At 37.0% G+C, this 20,081-nt stretch overlaps 1 protein-coding gene, 1 long non-coding RNA gene and 1 pseudogene across 2 annotated transcripts; 2 read left to right on the top strand and 1 right to left on the bottom strand.

Moving 5' to 3' along the window:
• The first annotated feature begins 11,849 nt into the window (after nt 1-11,849).
• Nucleotides 11,850-12,537, top strand: LOC147293834 (secreted RxLR effector protein 161 pseudogene; annotated as a pseudogene).
• Nucleotides 12,538-14,240: 1,703 nt separating this feature from the next.
• On the top strand, nt 14,241-16,006 carry LOC147293832 (ENTH/VHS family protein). Its single transcript, XM_086234038.1, has 4 exons — nt 14,241-14,347; nt 14,709-14,831; nt 14,952-15,113; nt 15,253-16,006. The coding sequence occupies exons 1-4, from the start codon at nt 14,241-14,243 to the stop codon at nt 15,872-15,874; spliced, it is 1,014 nt and encodes a 337-aa protein (XP_086090164.1). The 3' UTR covers nt 15,875-16,006.
• On the bottom strand, nt 15,110-15,771 carry LOC147293833 (uncharacterized). The gene is made up of 2 exons (XR_015120676.1): nt 15,635-15,771; nt 15,110-15,479 (listed from the first exon to the last, which is right to left on the bottom strand). It is a non-coding gene; the product is annotated as an uncharacterized LOC147293833 (long non-coding RNA).
• Nucleotides 16,007-20,081: the final 4,075 nt, after the last annotated feature.

The following is a 20,081-nucleotide window of genomic DNA, read 5'->3' as shown; positions in this document are numbered from 1 at the left end:
TTTAGGGTTTACAATTTAGCGTCTACAATTTTATATGGAAGAGAATTAAGTAGAGACCAAAACCGCTAATTTTACTAGAAACACAAAAGTACAACTAGATTATCCTAATAAAACAAATTGACCCTTGGCTACCTCAATTAAGTCCTCAAATGGTATGGTTTCATAAGAGCGTTTTTATATACAACTGTGAAACATATTCTCTCAATCCCTTAACAAAGTACTTATAATTAAACATTAACATTTTTTTCTTGTTAAAAAGGGAAAAAAATAATAATAAATTAGTTGTACCAAGTTCATGACCATTTCGTGTTCGTGCTCGTGCTTGTGTCGTGTTTGAAGGATTAAAAGCTTCATCTCAGCCCAGCCCACTTACTTGGGGCGTGCTCATTCCGGACCGACCTTTTTCGTGTTTGTATTGTGTCATCCCCTTTTAATTATGTCATTTATGTACCATGCTCCTGCCAGCCAGGCCCATTTGACACCTTTACGGTTTATTGACACGTTTAGGGTTTACAATTTAGAATTTTATATGGAAAGGAATTAAGTAGAGACTGAAACTGCTATTTTTACTAGAAACACATAAAGTACAACAAGATTATCCTAATAATTAAAACAAATTGACCCTTGGCCACCTCAATTAAGTCCTCGAATGACATGGTTTCATAAGAGCGATTCTATTTCCAACTCATTTCTATTCATTCGTTCATAAAGTGAATGTATTTCCAACTCGTTTCTATTCATCCATTCATAAGAGTGCATGTATTTCCAACTCGGTTCTATTCATCTCGTGTCCAACTATTAAATTTATTGTTCTTCACTTTTTAACCTTAAGTGAGCAGTTCTGCTTGTCTTTTTAATTTCCTACCTACCATTAAGTTTTGTCTTTCTAAATGATATAGGTTGATTAGAACCTATTCTCTCAATCCCTTAACAAAGTATAGGCTTTGAAATCTAAGAAGAGAAGCATTTAATTTATACAAGTTTCGTGTAATTTTGCATTGAGTTCTTCCCTGCTTCTAACTTGTTCATAGTTGAAATTTCGTATGTAAAAATGTGTCACTTCAGTACTCTTAACGCATAAAAGTTTTTCAATATTTTATAGGAATGATAATTATTAAGTCACACATGAATGACACATACCTAGTATAAAATATAAACAAATGGCATCTTGTAAGTGGTTAGACCACCAACCATGTTAACACAATGACGTTACTCCCTGGAATGACTTAGGCCACGTGATTGTTGCATGCCATATCCAGACTTTAAAAAATTTCTATAAATTTCTTCTAGGAAATTCCAAACCAGGGTGTGCCTACCATAAATAACTAACATATTACCATGTATTAAATATAGAGTAATTATATTTCTTATGCAAACCAAACAAAGTTCATCCTTATACATATCTCAAGTACCCCAATCTCATAACATATTCTCAACCCCTTAACAAAGTATTTATAATTAAATTTTTTTCTTTTGGAAAATTGAATTTTCTTATTAGAAAGTGCTTTAAAAGAAAAAAATAATGTTAAATGAGTCGTGTCAAGTTCAGGCTCATTTTGTGCCCGTGTTCGCATCGTGCCTGATGGGCTAAAAACTTCGGCCAGGCCTAGCCCTCTTACTTGTGGCATGCTCATGCTGGACCGACCTGTTTCGTGTTCGTGTCACGCCTTGCCCTTTTTATTCGTATCCTGTCGTGTCCGTTCCATGTTCCTACATGCACATCTTGTTTGACACTTCTAGGGAAAACTGTCAGTAAATGTGTTATTTTATTATTTTTGTTTAAATTTTTTTAACAAGTTATTTATTTTACGATTTTACCCTCTGCTAATAAAATTTCTTTATGTTGAAGTTTTAGTTACACATGGGTATTTTTTAGTATTTTCAAAATTTCATTTAGTGGACATGTTTGCTTTTATATATACAAATGATCCAGCCTCCAGCCCAATTACAACGTCATACAGAATATGCCTAGCCTTGTAATGATTATCACAATATAATTTGGCCCCCTTATTTTGGCCAACATGCCCCAAATAAAATTAATTTGGAGTATAAGTGACCTTGAACATGGCAGCACAGATCGGGAGGACATGGATAATGGATTGATGAAGTACTACATCATATATGGTTTTTCTTTGTATGAACAAGTTTAATAAAGTTTTCATCGTTGCGAAAGGAAAATATTGTTAAAAATTATTTGATTGTTACAACTTATGTTATCATAAAATAAAAAGCAAATATTTCATTATTGGGAGCCGAACTAGGATGTATGAATCCAGTTAAGATTTTCTATAGTGGATTCAACCCGAGCACAAACTCATATGTATGTCTATGGGCAAGACCCACTTAAATCACGACACGAACACGAATGAGTTGCAGACCATGACTCGGTCTAGATCTTATTTATGTGAGTCGACACGAGCACGGCACAATTATCAAATGGGCACAACACATAGCACAAATGAGCTCAATTTAAATGGGCTGGGTTGGGACTTCACGACCAAGTTGACATCTTGCAAGTGGTTGGACCACCGACCATGTCAACACAATGAGGTGAAAGATAATTCCTATCAAAGCTTCTCCTTAAAATGACCTAGGTCACGTGACTGATGTGTGCCGATATTCAGAATTAAATAAATTGCTATAAATATCCTCTAGAAAATTGTAAACCAGGGTGTCCAACCATAAATAAGTAACATACTACTATATATTAAAAATAGAGACTAATTATATTTCTTGTGCAGACTAAACAATTAATTTCATCCTCATACATGTCTCAAGTCCTCATAACCTATTCTCTTACTCCCTTAGCAAAAACTTATAGGCTTTGAAATCCAAGAATAGAAGCATTTAGTTAACACAAGTTTCACATAATTTTTCATTGGGTTCTCCTTTTCTAGCTTGTTCATAGTTGAAATTTGTTACGTAAAAATGTTTCACTTCATTACTTCAAACCCTACATGCCATTAAAGTTTGACTTCATTATTCTATAATTCACACGTGAATGCCACATACGTAGTATCTATAAATATAAACAAATGGCATCTTGCAAGTGGTTAGACCACCAGCCATGTCAGTACAATGATGTGAGAGATAATTCGTATCAAAGATTCACCGTGTAATGGCCGAGGTCACATTACCAATGCATCCCGATATCCATAATTTAAAAAATTGCCAAAATAGCTTTTTCCCTGAAATTCCTAGAGGTCATATATATGTCAATTTTTTTAAGTCTGGATAACAGCACGCGATAACAGCACGCATCAGTTACGTGGCCTAGGTCATTCTAGAGTGTGCCAACCATAAATGACTAGCATACTACCATATATTAAAAATAGAGACTAATTATATATCTTGAGCAATTCCAAACAAATTTCATCCTCATACATATCTCAAGTTCCCCCAATCCTCATCACTTATTTTCTCAATCCTTTAACACAGTCTCATAGAGTACTATAAAGTTCTTGCATCAATCTTGTGTTTTTTTCCTCTCTCCTCCAACCTTTGTCAAGCCTATCTCCCTTACCCATGTCTGGTCTGGGCTGGTCTGGCCATGGCATCAAGATCATTTCTTATTAAATCAATGTGATCCGATTGAGTTGAACAATGTTAATCTATTACAAACCACATGTTTTCTCTGAAACCAAATAGTCTATAGAGGCAGTGAAACCCTCTATTTTCACATTGTAACCTTACACTATGAGGTCACAACAAATCATATTGATCTTATGGCTGCATGACCCTCCATGATCACAACAAACCAAATCAACCCTTTGGTTCTTCAAGACCAGGCAGTACCACAAGCACATCAAAATCATCCACAGCCTCCAGCCCAATTACAACGTCGTATAAAAGATGCACTACCTCATAACGATTATCACAATGCAATTTTGCCACCTTATTTTGGGCAATCTGCTCCAAATGAAATTGATTTGGAGTATAGTGACCTTCAAAATGGTAGCACAGATGGTGAGGACTTGGATTAATGAAGTACTACATCATGGTCTATATTTGTATGAACTAGGTTAATGGTGTGTAATAGTTGTACTAGTTCTCATTATTATATTTATTATTAATTATTAGCAATTTTGATGGTTCTCATGTGTGTTTTCTTTTGAGAAAAAGTATTTAATAAATTTTTCGCAATTGCAAAAGATAAAATTGTTAAAAATTATTTAATTGTTACAATTTATGTTGCCATAAAATTAAAAACAACCCAGATTTAGACCCTGGTGTATGAATCCAGTTATGATTTGCAACAACGGACTCTGATGTCCTCAAGCGGAGTGGAAAAAATATATGCTGACCATCATTATTATGTTTTTGTTCTAATGTTTTTTTTCTCATTTTTTACAAAAGTAACAAGGCTTAAAACTATTGTAACGAGAGATAACAAACGAGTTGAGCCGACACGAAGATAGCACAGAAACATCATGATTAAAACAGGTAAGGCACGTCATCATCATGAAATGGGTCGGGCCACGATACTAGCATGAAACAGGCCAAACCACGACATAAGCAAAACATGGGCCAATCACAGGAATGAGCACGAAATGAGTCCGAACTAGGCGTGACTCATTTAATATTGTTTTTTCGCTTTTTATATAACTTTTCCAAGTAAAAAAGTATTAATGTTTAATTATAAGAAATAACAAATATCTTTCTCACCCTAAAAAGCAAAAATAAAAATTGTCTCGTGGGTCGGCCTATTTAAGGCACTGCACGAGCACGAATGGATTGCAAGCCGTGTCGGGCCTATGTCTTATAAGGGTGTCTCCAATTTGGATTTTAATGAATTTTAAAAGTCCAATGAAATCTAAGTGCCTCAATTAGGATTTTAATGGATTTCAAAGAAATCAAAGTGTCCCTAACTCGGATTTTAATGGATTCCTTAGAAATTCAAGTATCCTAAAAACTTAGGAATTTCATTAAGTGATGGATTTGAATGGATATGGATAAATTTTTTACACATAACAAATTTCATAAGAATCCGGCCAAATCTCTTTGAATTCTATGGATTTTAAAATCCTTTAAAATCTCAGTTAGGGACATCCCTCTAAGCTAACTTAACCAGCATCAACATGACATGATTATTATATATGTTGACTCGACCCTTCTGACACCTCGAATTATAGCATAATGCGTCATTTCATCTAGGGATAATTTTCTAAATAGGACACAAATTTAGCAGTCAATTCTATTTCAAGACATGTATTTAGGGTTGTGTTGATGAAGGACATTAATTTATGTTTTGTATTAAAGAAGGACAATCATTTATTTCTGTTATTAAATCCCTTAAAATTAAGGGTAAAATTGTTATTTTGTATTAAAAACAATTAAATTTAAAATTTAAAATAAAAACGATTAAAACTAAAAAAAAATGAGAAAAGAAGAAGAGGAGGTGCAGATCGCACCCCCTCCCCACCCAACCTGACACCGGCCCTCCCCACCCACCCACTTCCCGGCGGCAGCCCTACCCGCCGGCGCTGCCCACCCTCCCCCTTCTCTATCTTCATCTCTCCCACCATTCCTCTTCTTCTCTCTCTATCCTTTTTCTCTCTTTTCCTCTGTCTTTTTTCTCTCTCACCTCTACTTTCTGCCCACCCTCCCCCTTCTCTCTCTCTTCATCTCTCCCACCATTCCTCGCTCTCTCTCCCCTTTGCTTTTTGCCCACCCCATCCCTACCCCGCTGCTGCACCTCCCTTCCTGATGTAGAACAAATGACAGAACAGTTCATGCAACAACTCGACCGCCAGAAGCCCAAGAAAAGAAACAAACTTCAGCCCGGCCCAGTGTCAGAAATAGGCCCATGACATACCGATTCGAAGGGAACGACGAGACAAATTCAAGTCATGACACTGGGCCCATGACTTGAATTTGTCTCGTCGTTCCCTTCGAATCGGTATGTCATGGGTTCATTTCTGACACTGGGCCGGGCTGAAGCTTGTTTCTTTTCTTGGGCTTCTGGCGGTCGAGTTGTTGCATGAACCGTTCTGCCATTTGTTCTACATCACTTCCCCACCCCGCCCAACCCACTGGCCAGTAACATTTCGGTGAGACAGAGATGAAGAGAGAGAAAGAGAAATAGATAGAGAGAAAGAGATAAAGAGAGGAATGGAGGGAGAGATGAAGAGAGAGAATGGGCAGGGTGGGCAGGGCAGGCGGGTAGGGCTACCGCCGGGGAGGAGGTGCGATCTGCACCACCTCTTCTTCTTTTTTTATTTTTTTATTTTTTGTTTGTTTTTGGTTTTAATATTTTTTAGTTTTAATATATTTTCATTTTAATATTTTTCAAGTTATTTTTAGTTTTAATTTTTTCTAATTTTAAACTTTTTGAGTTTTAATTTTTTTTATTTAAATATTTTTAGTTGTAATCTTTTTTAGTTCTTATTTTTACTGTTTTTAATTAAAAAATTTGAATTAAAATTGTTTTTAATTGAAATGACAATTTTAACCTTAATTTTAACGGAGCTAATAACAGAAGTGAATAATTGTCCTTCTTTGATATAAACGATAAATTAATGTCCTTCATCAACACAATCCTAAATACATGTCCTGAAATAAAACTGACCCATAAATATGTGTCATATTTAGAAAATTTTCCCTTTCATCTAAAACTCTATCAAAAAACTAGAGACCAAGACCAGGTTTCCAAAATAGGTTGGCTGGACATACCTTATTAACTTCTTCTTTTTTCCTAAGTAAAAGTTTTCTAAAATTTCGGCATTGCTGTTAATTTTGGAATTTTTCAAATGTACATAACCGGTCGGTTAAAAAGATATGATAGAGGACGAGTAAATTTTATTAATAAAAAGAAGACAACTAAACACAACTAAAAATACCTTACAAATATAAAAATAAAACTATCTGCTGAAAGCAGATCCACTATTGATCTTTATTTTTTTTACTATAATTCATATATTAAGCACCCTATACACATAATATTTTCAATGCAAAAAAATGAAGCACGTTAGTTTACACAAGTTTCATATGATTTTTCATTGGTTTCCATTTCTAGTTATTCATTGTTGCAATTTCCTAAAAATTGAGTCACTTGACTTCTGTAATATTGAAACTCTAAATAGTATTAGAGTTTAATGGAAAATGATAAGTAGTATATATATAACACAAGAACGTCACTTTTATCGTATAAAATATGAACAAATGACATCATTCAAGTGGTTAGACCACTGACCACATAGTATAATAACATGGTCTGATAATACTATCAAAGTTTCTCTCGGAAATATATGGTCTAGGTTACATGATGGGACTTAGAAAACATTGCTATAAATTTATTATAGGACATTGCACACTAGGGTGTGTAACAATAAATACTTAACATACTACCTTATTATAAGTAGACATTCTTGTGCCACATAAATTTCATACTCTTACATCGGAAGCCCCCCATAGCCTCACTTATACCCCATGTATACCATGAAAGCAACTTTCTGGTTTTTTTTTTTTTGTCATTGAATTCCAAATTGTATTAGGTTTTATTACACTTTATTCACCTGAAATTTGACTCATTTTTCACTTCATCACCGTTTAAAAAAAAAAAATTTTGAATGACAACTGAATATAAAAAAATGTGCAAGGTTCAACTTCTGCTACATTCCATTAGTATTTCCAAATGAGGGCATTTTAGTGTTTTCATGTTAGTTTCTATTGTTAGAAAAAAAAAAAACAAAAAAACTTGATCTTGACATTTTATCTCAACCGTCCATTAATCTTCTATGGGAGAGATCGATCTTGCCACATCTAAAAAGACTAAAAAACTCTCTTTTCTTTTTATTTATGGCCAGTACTCCTTTTTCTTTTGAATAATATTAACCAATTTAAAAAAAAAATACAAAGAAAACCATCAATGGCCCACTGCCCAACCCTCATCCTCTCATGTTTCCGGCGGCATTGGCGGCGAGGGGACAGAGGTTGGTGGTGTGGTGGGTGAGCTTAAGATTGAAGGGGAATTGGAGAGTGGTGAGGTTGATGTTTTGAGGCAGAGGGTTGTTCGTGGTGGTGAAGGAGGAGATCGCGAGCTCAAGGTCCCAGCCATGGAAGGTGAGGGTCTCTACACACAAATGGATTCTCCAATTCAAGTCATGTGCCCAAACCCACTCTTCTCCTTCAATCGCCAAATCCCTAACCTCACCCACCTCTGTCCGCTCGCCGTCGTCGCTGCCAGAAAGATGGAAGAAGGAGAAGGATGAGGTTGTTGGAGCTGTAGTTTCTTGGTGGTTAAGTCAATATGACTTGGTCACTATTAGTATCGTGTTAGTTATTGTTTTGTTAATAAAGCCCAGGTTATTCGGGTTTAGATTAGGTTTGAATTATTCCTAACAAACTCACCACATCCTTAGGTCATGTTAACGTGGGTGTTTTTGATTTCATTCCTGTTTTGTAAGGCTGGTATAAAGCCACAATTTCATTCATTCAATAACATTGCTTTTGAGCTCCCAAACCGTGAGTGTTTTCTGTGTTTAGAGCTTTGAGTTTTCAACAAAGTGGTATCAGAGCCCCTTCAAAAGGGCCTGATCGAGTAGAGTTAGGAACAGCAGTCTCCTAACAAAGAAAAACAAGAGAGAGCAAACAGAAAGAGAGAACGATCGAGTACAAGAAAGATGACAACTGAAGGAGGTAGCTTTGTTCAGCCTGCAATTCCTAAGTTCGATGGTCACTATGACCATTGGGCTATGCTCATGGAGAATTTCCTCCGATCAAAGGAATATTGGTCCCTGATAGAGACGGGGATCCTCACAATAGCAGAAGGGAGTGAGTCAACAGAGGCACAGAGGAAGACAATTGAGGATCAACGATTGAAGGATCTCAAGGTGAAGAATTATCTTTTCCAGGCTATAGACCGCACCATCATGGAAACAATCCTTGATAAGGAGAGTTCGAAGAGCATATGGGATTCAATGGCGCAAAAGTACCAGGGAACAACCAGAGTGAAGAGGGCTCAACTACAGGCACTAAGAAAAGAATTTGAAGTCCTTCAAATGAGAGAAGGAGAGAAGGTGGACGAGTATTTTGCTCGGACACTAACAATTGCCAACAAGATGAAAGCTCATGGAGAAAAGATGGGGCAGGTTGTGATTATCGAAAAGATATTGAGATCAATGACCTCAAGATTTGATTACGTGGTATGTTCAGTAGAGGAGTCCAATGACTTGGATGTACTGACAATTGATGAACTACAAAGCAGCTTATTAGTCCATGAGCAAAGAATGAACAGTCACAGTGGAGGAGATGAACAAGCCTTGAAAGTCTCCTACGAAGCAAAGTTTGGAGCAAGAGGAAGAGGTCGAGGTGCGTTTCGAGGTCGAGGAGGTGGTAGATGGAGGTAGCCATTCAACAAGGCAACTGTAGAGTGCTACAAATGCCACAAACTGGGACACTTTCAATATGAGTGTCCTAGCTGGGAAAAGGGCGCTAATTATGCTGAACTTGATGAAGAACAAGAGATGTTGTTAATGGCTTACGTAGGACTTCACAATTCCAGAAGAGAGGAAGTATGGTTTCTTGACTCCGGCTGCAGCAACCACATGAGTGGTAACAAACAATGGTTCCTGAATCTAGATGAAACATTCAGACAAGTCGTGAAGCTGGGAAACAATTCAAAGATAGCAGTGATGGGAAAAGGAAGCATCAGATTACAAGTCAATGGGGCAAATCAGGTGATTAGTGAAGTGTTCTATATTCCAGAGCTAAAAAATAACTTGCTGAGTATCGGTCAATTGCAAGAAAGAGACCTGGCCATTCTTATTCAGCATGGAGTGTGTAAGATATATCATCCTACAAGAGGGTTGATCATGCAAACTCAAATGTCTGCTAATAGGATGTTTGTTCTTCTTTCCGTGCTGCCAACACAAGCTCAAGCCCCTGCATGTTTTCAGACTGCATCTGAGGATCAAACTCATCTATGGCATCGAAGATTTGGGCACTTAAATATCAAAGGTTTGAAAACGTTGTTCTACAAGAAAATGGTGAAGGGCCTACCTCCTCCCCAAGTGTCTTCGAAACTATGCACTGACTGCATGGTAGGCAAGCAACATCGAGAATCCATTCCGAAGAAAAGTTTGTGGAGAGCTTCTCAGAGACTCCAACTTGTGCACGCTGACATCTGCGGTCCTATTACGCCTCAATCTAACAGCCAAAAAAGGTACCTAATCACCTTTATAGATGATTATAGCAGAAAAGTGTGGAATTATTTCTTAAATGCCAAGTCAGAAGCTTTTGTTATGTTTAAGAAATTCAAGAGTTTGGTAGAAAAAGAAACCGGGAACTTTATATGCTGTCTTCGTACTGATAGAGGTGGGGAGTTCACTTCACTGGAATTCAACAAGTTTTGTAGTTCAAATGGCATTAGTAGACAACTTACAGCAGCTTACACCCCTCAACAAAATGGGGTTTCCGAGCGGAAAAACCGTACAATCATGAATATGGTACGCTGCATATTGTCAGAAAAACAAGTTCCTAAAGAATTCTGGCCTGAAGCTGTCAATTGGACAGTTCATGTGTTAAATCGATGTCCTACACTTGCAGTGAAGGATATGACCCCAGAAGAAGCGTGGTGTGGTTTCAAGCCTTCTGTGAATCACTTTAGGGTGTTTGGATGCATCGGACATGTGCATATTCCTGACAATAAGAGACAAAAGCTTGATGACAAGAGTTTCAAGTGTGTTCTCTTGGGCTTAAGTGAAGAATCTAAAGCTTACAGATTGTATGATCCTGTGTCAAAGAAAGTGGTTATAAGCAGGGATGTCGTATTTGAGGAAGACGAGAAGTGGAACTGGGATAAAACTGGTGAAGAAGCTAAATGTGATGTTCTTGAGTGGGGAGAAGAAGATGAATTGGAGGAGAATGAGATAGAAGCTGTAAGTGAAGAAGAAGAACAGGTTGAAGAAGGAACTACTAGTTCTTCCTCAGATGAAACAATCGAAGATAACTCTCCAAGTCCTGTTCAAGAGAGGATAAGAAGACAACCAACATGGATGCAAGATCACGTCAGTGGTGAAGGCCTATCTGATGAGGAGAGGAATAATTTTGTAATGTTCACCTCTACTGGAGATCCTGTGTTTTTCGAAGAAGCGGTCAAGAGCAAGAAATGGAAAGAAGCCATGGACATGGAGATTAAAGCCATCGAAAAGAATGGAACCTGGGAGTTAGCTACATTACCAGAAGGAGCCAAAAAGATAGGGGTGAAATGGATATTTAAGACCAAGCTGAATGAGAATGGGGAGGTTGATAAATATAAAGCTCGACTTGTGGCCAAGGGATACACACAGCAGTTTGGAATAGATTACACTGAGGTATTTGCTCCAGTAGCTCGTTGGGACACAATTAGAATGATTCTTGCTCTAGCAGCTCACAAAGGATGGAATGTGTACCAATTGGATGTGAAAAGTGCATTCCTGCACGGTGAATTAAAGGAGGCAGTGTTCATTGAACAACCTCAGGGCTATGAGAAGAAGGGAGCTGAAGACAAGGTGTATAGACTCAAGAAAGCTTTATATGGTCTCAAACAAGCTCCTCGAGCTTGGTACAGCAGAATTGAGTCCTATTTTGTGAAGGAAGGTTTTGAAAGATGTTACTGTGAGCACACTCTGTTTATAAAGACAGAAGAAGGAGGAAGTCTTCTTGTGGTCAGCTTGTACGTGGATGATCTCATCTTCACAGGGAATGATGAAGCAATGTTTGCAAGATTCAAGGACTCTATGAAAAAGGAGTTCGATATGTCTGATCTTGGAAAAATGAAATATTTTCTCGGAGTAGAAGTAATGCAAAGCTCTAAGGGAATTTTCATAAGTCAGAAGAAATATGCTAAGGAAGTGTTGGAGAGGTTTGGCATGGGCGGCTGCAATCCTGTGAAAAATCCAATTGTTCCCGGGTCCAAACTTGTGAAGGATGAAGGTGGAGCCAGTGTTGATGCTACAACTTATAAGCAAATGGTGGGCAGCCTCATGTATTTGACTGCCACCAGACCAGACTTGGCGTATGTGGTGAGTTTGATCAGTAGGTTCATGGAGAGGCCTACTGATTTGCATCATCAAGCAGTGAAGAGGATTCTTCGATACTTAAAGGGCACCATTGAGTTAGGAGTTCTTTACAAAAGAGGAGGAGGAGAAGAAAATTTGATGGCTTATTCAGATAGTGACTATGCAGGAGACATTGAGGATCGGAAAAGTACATCAGGATATGTGTTCTTATTAAGCTCAGGTGCAGTGGCTTGGTCCTCAAAGAAGCAGCCAGTGGTCACACTCTCCACAACTGAAGCAGAGTTCATAGCGGCAGCTTCTTGTGCATGTCAAGGTGTGTGGATGCGTAGGATTCTCGAGAAACTGGGTCATGAACAAAGTAAGTGCACTGTGATTTTTTGTGACAACAGCTCGGCTATTAAACTTTCCAAGAATCCTGTCTTACATGGTAGAAGTAAGCACATTGACATCAGGTTTCATTTTCTTCGTGATTTAACAAGAGATGGAGTTGTTGAGTTAGTGCATTGTCGTTCAAAGGATCAAATTGCTGACATTATGACTAAGCCTTTGAAACTGGAAGAGTTCTTGAAGTTAAGAGATTTGCTTGGTGTTTGCGTGGCACCAGAAGTAAACTGACTGCAGTATGCAAGTCAGTTTAAGGGAGGATTTGTTGGAGCTGTAGTTTCTTGGTGGTTAAGTCAATATGACTTGGTCACTATTAGTATCGTGTTAGTTATTGTTTTGTTAATAAAGCCCAGGTTATTCGGGTTTAGATTAGGTTTGAATTATTCCTAACAAACTCACCACATCCTTAGGTCATGTTAACGTGGGTGTTTTTGATTTCATTCCTGTTTTGTAAGGCTGGTATAAAGCCACAATTTCATTCATTCAATAATATTGCTTTTGAGCTCCCAAACCGTGAGTGTTTTCTGTGTTTAGAGCTTTGAGTTTTCAACAGAGGTGGGGTTCCATATTCCAGATCACGTTTATGGTTTATTTCTTTTCTTTTTAAAATTTTATTTTTTAGGAAAAATAAGAAAAAAGGTTACCTGTCAAACATAAGAACCAAATGATGGTGTTTGGTTATGACAAATTGACAAAAGGTTTTTTATTTTTTATTTAGAGAAAAAATAAGAACAAATATTGGTGTTTGGTTATTTAAGTTAAAAGGTTTAGAAAATGACACATGACATTATTTTATTTGTTCATCGTATGTTGTTTTTAAGTACAATTGGATTCAAAAAGATCAAAATCTCTCTTAAAATAAGGCCACAATGTCACATGCAAACGCATATGACTAATTTTGGATGATATAATTGAATGGAAGTTGTACATTGTAAATTTTTTTAAATTCAAGTGCTACGATGAAAAAAGGACAAAATTTTAGTGAGTAAAATGCAATAAAACCATTGTATTATTAAGGAAGACAAGTACAGATCTTGGCAGACCAAGGCTGAGCCTTACCCAACAGAAACAACATAAAAACAGGCAACAAACAGAATAAACACAACTGCAATGCCCAAATATATTACAGAAGACAATCCGAAAACACGGGCCAAACAGAAAGAAAAAGCCCAAAATTACACAGTTGAGCAAATTCACCCGAAAACTAATGCTACTTAAAGAAAGAAAAAAAAATAGTTAACTCAAAATATGGTGACCGATTATTAAAAAAAATAATTAATAAATAAAGATCCTAAAATTCATTTCTCTCAAATTCTCAATTAACTGCAGAAATCAGAAAATAGAAAACATTTGACATAAATAAAAAAAGAAGAAGCAAGTTTATGCATAACATTATAGACCAAAAAGAAAAAAAAAAATGAAGAAGCAAATTAATGGAAAATATTTGGTCAACTTTCTAAAATTAGTCAATTATAGTTTTTCCCCCATATTCAATTCAATGGTACATCTCCTCCACTATTTGAGCTATAATCATGGCTTCCCATAAAATAGTTGCTCCTCTACTAATTTCCATCTCAAAAGAGTTTATAGGGTTTTTTTCTAGATAGAAAATCTTTTTATGCGTTTGGGGCACTGAGTTTGAGGCCTTGTCCTCTAATTTGGGGGTAGTAGAAATTAGTGATTAATTTCTCAATAATTACTTCAAATCCTCTGCTTAATTCAAGCCTGGTTGATTGGAGATTGTTTATTACCAACTTTTGATAATTAGTGTTAGATTTTACCAATAACCTTAGAGTTTGAAACTAGTGTTCATGATAGTTACAATTGTTTAAGGAATTGAGTTCATTGGAAGATACAATGGGAACCTTGTTCCTGGACCATATCAAGAAGCAGGCATCTCATTTTCTACAAGAGAAATACAAAACTGCTAGGCTGACTTTCACTGATGTTACTCAGGCTGAATTGTAAGTCTTTTTCTCTTTATACCTTCTTTACGTTGGTTAGTACTGGAGGCATTTGAAAGAGTTGCAATTGTTAAGTAGAAACAGCATTCGTTTGGAGAGAGAGAGAGAGAGAGAGAGAGAGAGAGAGAGAGAGAGAGAGAGAGAGAGAGAGAGAGAGAGAGAGAGAGAGAGAGAGAGAGAGAGAGAGAATTGTTGCCAATCCTCTCTATTTGCAAGATGCCATACATACAAAATCCTTAAAAGATACTCAAGCATTAACCCTCTCTGGTGTAGAATCTGTAGGAATTTGATGATATTTGATATTTGTGATTTGTCTAATATTATTACTTTTAACAATATTTCTTGAGATATTGTCATAAAGGTTGGCTGAGGAAGCAACAAATGGTGATCCATGTAGCCCTGATGCCAAAACAATGACTAGAATAGCTGCTGCCTCCTTTGAGATGGATGAATATTGGAGAATTGTTGATATCCTTCACAGAAGGTAATTTCTTTTTTATTTTTATTTTATATCAACCCAAAGACTCTAATTCACTGTAAACTGCATAATGCTGCAATATTTTCTTGGTTGTATATAAGGTTAATATATACACACAAAATATAGGTTCTATACCATAGATTGGAAAGAATGGAGGCAATCCTACAAAGCATTGGTACTTCTGGAGTTCTTACTAACACATGGTCCTGAAGAATTTGCTCTAGAATTTCAATGTGATACTGATGTCATCACACAGCTGGGATCATTTAAATACACAGATGAAAAAGGGTAATTTATCAATCTATTCATATTTCTATTTTTTGGACCATTATTCAGGAGGACCGCCCATATTGTCAGATTGACAGTCTGATAATAAAACAAAATACTCTGACTTTTGATTTTACATTACTTTCCTTTATCATGATAGATTCAACTGGGGTGCTAGCATGCAAAAGAAATCAGACCAGATAATAAACCTTCTAGGAGGAGGGCAAACACTAAGAGAAGCACGTTTGAAAGCTATCAAAATAACAAATGAAATCCAGGGATTTGGAAGTTCAATTGCTTCTCCTTCATCCTCAATATCAACTCCTTCCTCTGCATCCTCTGAAGCATCAAGAGCTTCATCCTTTGGCTCATTTTCCACCACAAGTTCTGTATGGAATGACACCAATAATGAGCTAAACAAGACATCACCCACAAAATTAGAAGCCATGGAAGGCTATTCACATGGTGGCGATGACCACAACGATGATGAGAAGACTAGCAAATTTCCAGCAACAAAAGAAAATAGTGAAGGATACTCACACCTTTGGGGTTGCCCTCCAATCCAAGAAAAAGGTTCGTTGCTGGAACCCGAAGACGAAGATGATGCAGATGATCATGAAGTGTATCATGAGAAGCCAGATGGTTTTATAAATGGAATTTGCTCAAAGCTGGTTAGCATGAGTCCAAGAGCTCATGGTGAGAAAGTTGGGTTCAGGACTGTTTCTGATGTGGGGAGGGTGGGAAAGAAAAAAATTGAACGCCAGTTTTCGCTTTGGTATTGATGAAGAACATGAAGGGAAGTTTTTTTTTTTTTTTTTTTTGTGTGGATGACAATCAATTTTTTGGATAAATAAGTGTTACCCATATGACAATTTTGTTTAAATTTTTCAGTGATAATCATAAACAGTACATTTCCCTCTCTCATTCTGATGAATGGCAAATTTTGACTTATTGCCTACCTATGCTTTCGTACAATTCTATAGGGGTGGGCACGGTACGGTATGAGCTCCATACCGATACCATATCGAAATTTTTATTCGGTACGGTATCGGTACGGTATAGACATTTTTAAAACTGGTACCATACCATATCAGTGTTCTATGAATTCGGTATGGTTTCAGTATATACCAACATTTTAAACTTTTTTTTTTGGTCAAAAAACAATATTTAACAAAAAAAAAAAAAAAATACTTTTTCCCAACCAAAAGATAAAACAAAACCCAACTTGTACGTTCCTTTCATTTCTGTTGTGAACTATGACCGATGGTATTGATCCTTAATTAACCATCAAACGACTAATTAAGCACATATATAATTCTAACCCAATTCATCATCAATCAGTGTAAACACAGAATTAGAAAAGAAAGCAACTGATCATAAATCACACACCATTCTATATATATATCAATGCCAAAGAAACTACAACAATGACAAAAGGAAGAGTAAAACTGTAAAACACAAGAGCAACTCAGACCCAAGTATAGAAAGCATGATAATGAAATATATATTAAATAATTAAATTAAAAATATATCGGTACGGTACGGTATTTCACGGTATTGAAAGTTTCATATCTATACCATACCGATTTAGATTCGGTACGGTACGGTATCGGTACGGTATATAATCGGTATTATTTTTCGATATAACATTGACACGGTACGGTATGGTACGGGTTCGGTTTCGGTATTTCGGTAGTAAATGCCCACCCCTACAATTCTAAGTAAATCATCTAAATTCTATCAATGTGATTTTGCCTTGCAATGTTAGAAGGTACAAGTTTCAACTACTTCACTACCAAAAGTTTGTAGTAATCTGCATTACTTGATCACTAGATTGAACTGGCTGGCACCAACTCAAAAAATAAAGAGAGCTGCTATTTGCACACTCCTAATTTTCTCTTTGCACACCCCTAACAACCTAATTTGTGAAATTACTTAATTGACACAAAGAGAAAAGACCAAAAAGGACAACCTTTATTATTTGAAAAAAAAAAAAACTCTCCTTACACACCCATCCCAACACTCTTACACACCTCACCCAACACTCTTAAACCTCAGCCAAAATAATCCTAAAACTCTCATTGCACACCCCCTCCTCTCATAACCTCATATCTTCATTTTTCCTCTATTAAACCCTAAGTTTTCTCTCTTGGTCACATATACGCAATAAAATTGTAGAAATACATATTAGTTTTTATGAATGGAGCCTTCACTCGTCCCTTATTCGCCTTCCGACGAGGTATGATCGTAATTTTTTGGGTTTTTTTTCGTGTTTTTCATTTACTGTTCGCGGTTCATTCGGCGAACCAGTACCAAACGTTTCTGCATTGTTCGACAGATGACTACCGAACAAAACTAACACATTCGGTGGTTAACTGCCGAATGAAAATTACAAAAAAATTTTAAAAAATCCATTCGGTGACTGTTTGCCGAATGAACTTATGAATTTCGACAGACACATGCCGAACATTTTACATATATTCGGAAGACATCTGTCGAATGAAGTATTTTGTTTACAAAAATCGATATTGTTCGGTAGTCAACTGTCGAACGAAGGTTATTGGTTCGGCAGATTACTACCGAACAATATGATTTCGTTCGGTAAGCTTCTACCGAACAGATTCATTTAGTTCGGTAACCTTCTACCGAACGTACTGTTTTGACATTATTTTCATGTTTTATGTGTAGGATGATGAACAATATGAGCAATATGGTGGTGCTTCTACTCGAAACAGCAAGGTTGAGGACTACATTGGGGCCGAGGTCGAGGTCGAGGTCGAGGCCAAGGTTTTGACCGAATACTCACGTGACTATAGTAATGAATTCACAACAAACGAGGTATGAATTTGTTATTTGGGAAATATATGTTGCAAATGTAGTTGAAATGTGAATAATGTAAATTACATATGTGTAGATATTTCATTCGAGGGATGCATTGGTTAGCTGGGCACGTGCACAAGGAAGGACGAACAACATAGTCATTGTCATTATGAGGTCTAATACAGCAGGGGTGGGGAAGAAGAAAGCTAGAGTGTTCCTTGGTTGCGAACGAAGTGGTCACCATAGGCCATCCAAGTATGATGCTGATAGTTGTATAGTAAAACGTCCTAAGGATGGTAGGGACTCTACTACAAAAAGATGTGGATGCCCCTTCTCATTAAAGGGTGTGCAAACTGGTAATGAGGATGAATGGATGCTAAGTGTAGTATGTGGAGTGCATAACCATAGAGTTTTAGTTACTGGTGAAGGACATTCATTTGTGGGGAGATTATCTGAAACAGAGAGTTCTTTATTGGTGGATATGTCTAAGAGTTTAGTGAAATCGAAGCAGATTCTGGCCATCTTGAAGGAAATGGATTATTCGAATACAACAACAATCAAAACAATATACAATGTCAGACACCGCAATAGGGTGAAAGAGAAGGCTGGAAAAACTGAAATGTAGTGTTTGCTAAGTAAGTTATCTGAACACAAATACTTTGAGTGGCATAGATGTTCTGGTGGTGATGATATTGTGACTGATTTGTTTTGGAGCCACCCTGGTTGTGTTGATCTCTTACGTGCATTTCCACATGTATTGATCATGGATTGCACGTATAAGATTAATAGGTACCGTTTGCCACTCTTTGAGATTGTTGGGGTCACATCCACAAACATGACTTTCTCAGTTGCATTTGCTTACATTAGTTATGAGAAGGAAGACAATTACATTTAGGCTTTGACTAGATTGAGGTCATTACTCAGCGATGATTGTCTTCCTGGTGTGATTGTCACAGACCGAGATCTAGCACTCATGAATGCAATCTCTGCAGTTTTTCCTACTGCTAAACATTTATTGTGTAGGTGGCACATTAGCAAAAATGTGATGGCAAATTGCAAGAAAAAGTTTGGAAACAAGGATGATTGGGATAAGTTTTACAGTTCATGGTATTCCTTGGTAAATTCAACGTCAGAAGATGTGTATTTAAGAGACTTACAGCAGATTGAATCTAAGTTCGGTTGGGTTTCTGGAGTTATTGACTATTTGAAGGACACTTGGTTGATACCTTTCAAGGAGAAGTTTGTGGCTGTATGGACATACACATGTATGCATTTTGGTAATACAACTTCCAATAGGTAAACACTTTCACATATTTGGCATTACTTGTTCATTATTATATTGTGTTGTATATAAACTAACTTGACTCTATTAATAGGGCGGAAAGTGCACACGCGAAGCTAAAAAGGGAACTTGGCTCTAGCCAGCTTCCCTTTGATACCTCTTGGGCACATATACACTCATTGTTAGTATTGCAGCATACACACATCAAGGCATCATTTGAGAAGAGTCGAACGTTTGTCCAAGTCAAAATGAGATAGCCGGAATTGAAAGATTTGATTGGTTATGTATCTATGGCGGCATTGACTATAATTGCTTGTGAGATTGGCCGGTAATTTGGATACTAACTCAACTATAATTACTACCATGAACACTTCATTAATGTGATGCTTACTAACTAATATAATTCTTTTCTTTTTGTAGGGCCGATTCAAATCCGACTGGAACATTACCGTGTGATTGCACTATTCGCCATACACACTGTTTGCCATGTGCACATGAGATTTTGTCGTATAGGCGACGTAAGATGCGTATTCCACTTGATTCAGTGCATCCCCGTTGGAGAAAGTTGGATATGCTTCACGAACCACAAGTGATAGTGTCAAATCCACCGGTTCAGTCAACACTTGATAGACTAGCAATATGGATGGAAGGACAGAATGAGGACACTAAGAGAATGATAAGTTTGAAAATAGAAGAGCTTATGAATCCAGAGATAACGGTGCTAAAAGAACCGCGTGCGAAGGTAAAGACTAATTGTGTAAATTTACGTACCCGATAGTATGCAATATCCGATGTGGCGTGTGGGTCAAATGCACCTCTGCGAGTAGGGTTGTGGACGATTGGATGTGATATAGAGGTGAACCAATTGAGGTACCCTCTCACAGTAT

This window comes from Dryas octopetala, chromosome 2 (genome assembly GCF_963921425.1).
Source record: "Dryas octopetala chromosome 2, drDryOcto1.1, whole genome shotgun sequence".
In the NCBI taxonomy this organism is placed as follows: Eukaryota; Viridiplantae; Streptophyta; class Magnoliopsida; order Rosales; family Rosaceae; genus Dryas; species Dryas octopetala.
The sequence above is the reverse complement of the archived record's forward strand: the minus strand, read 5'-3'. Positions and strand labels throughout refer to the sequence as shown.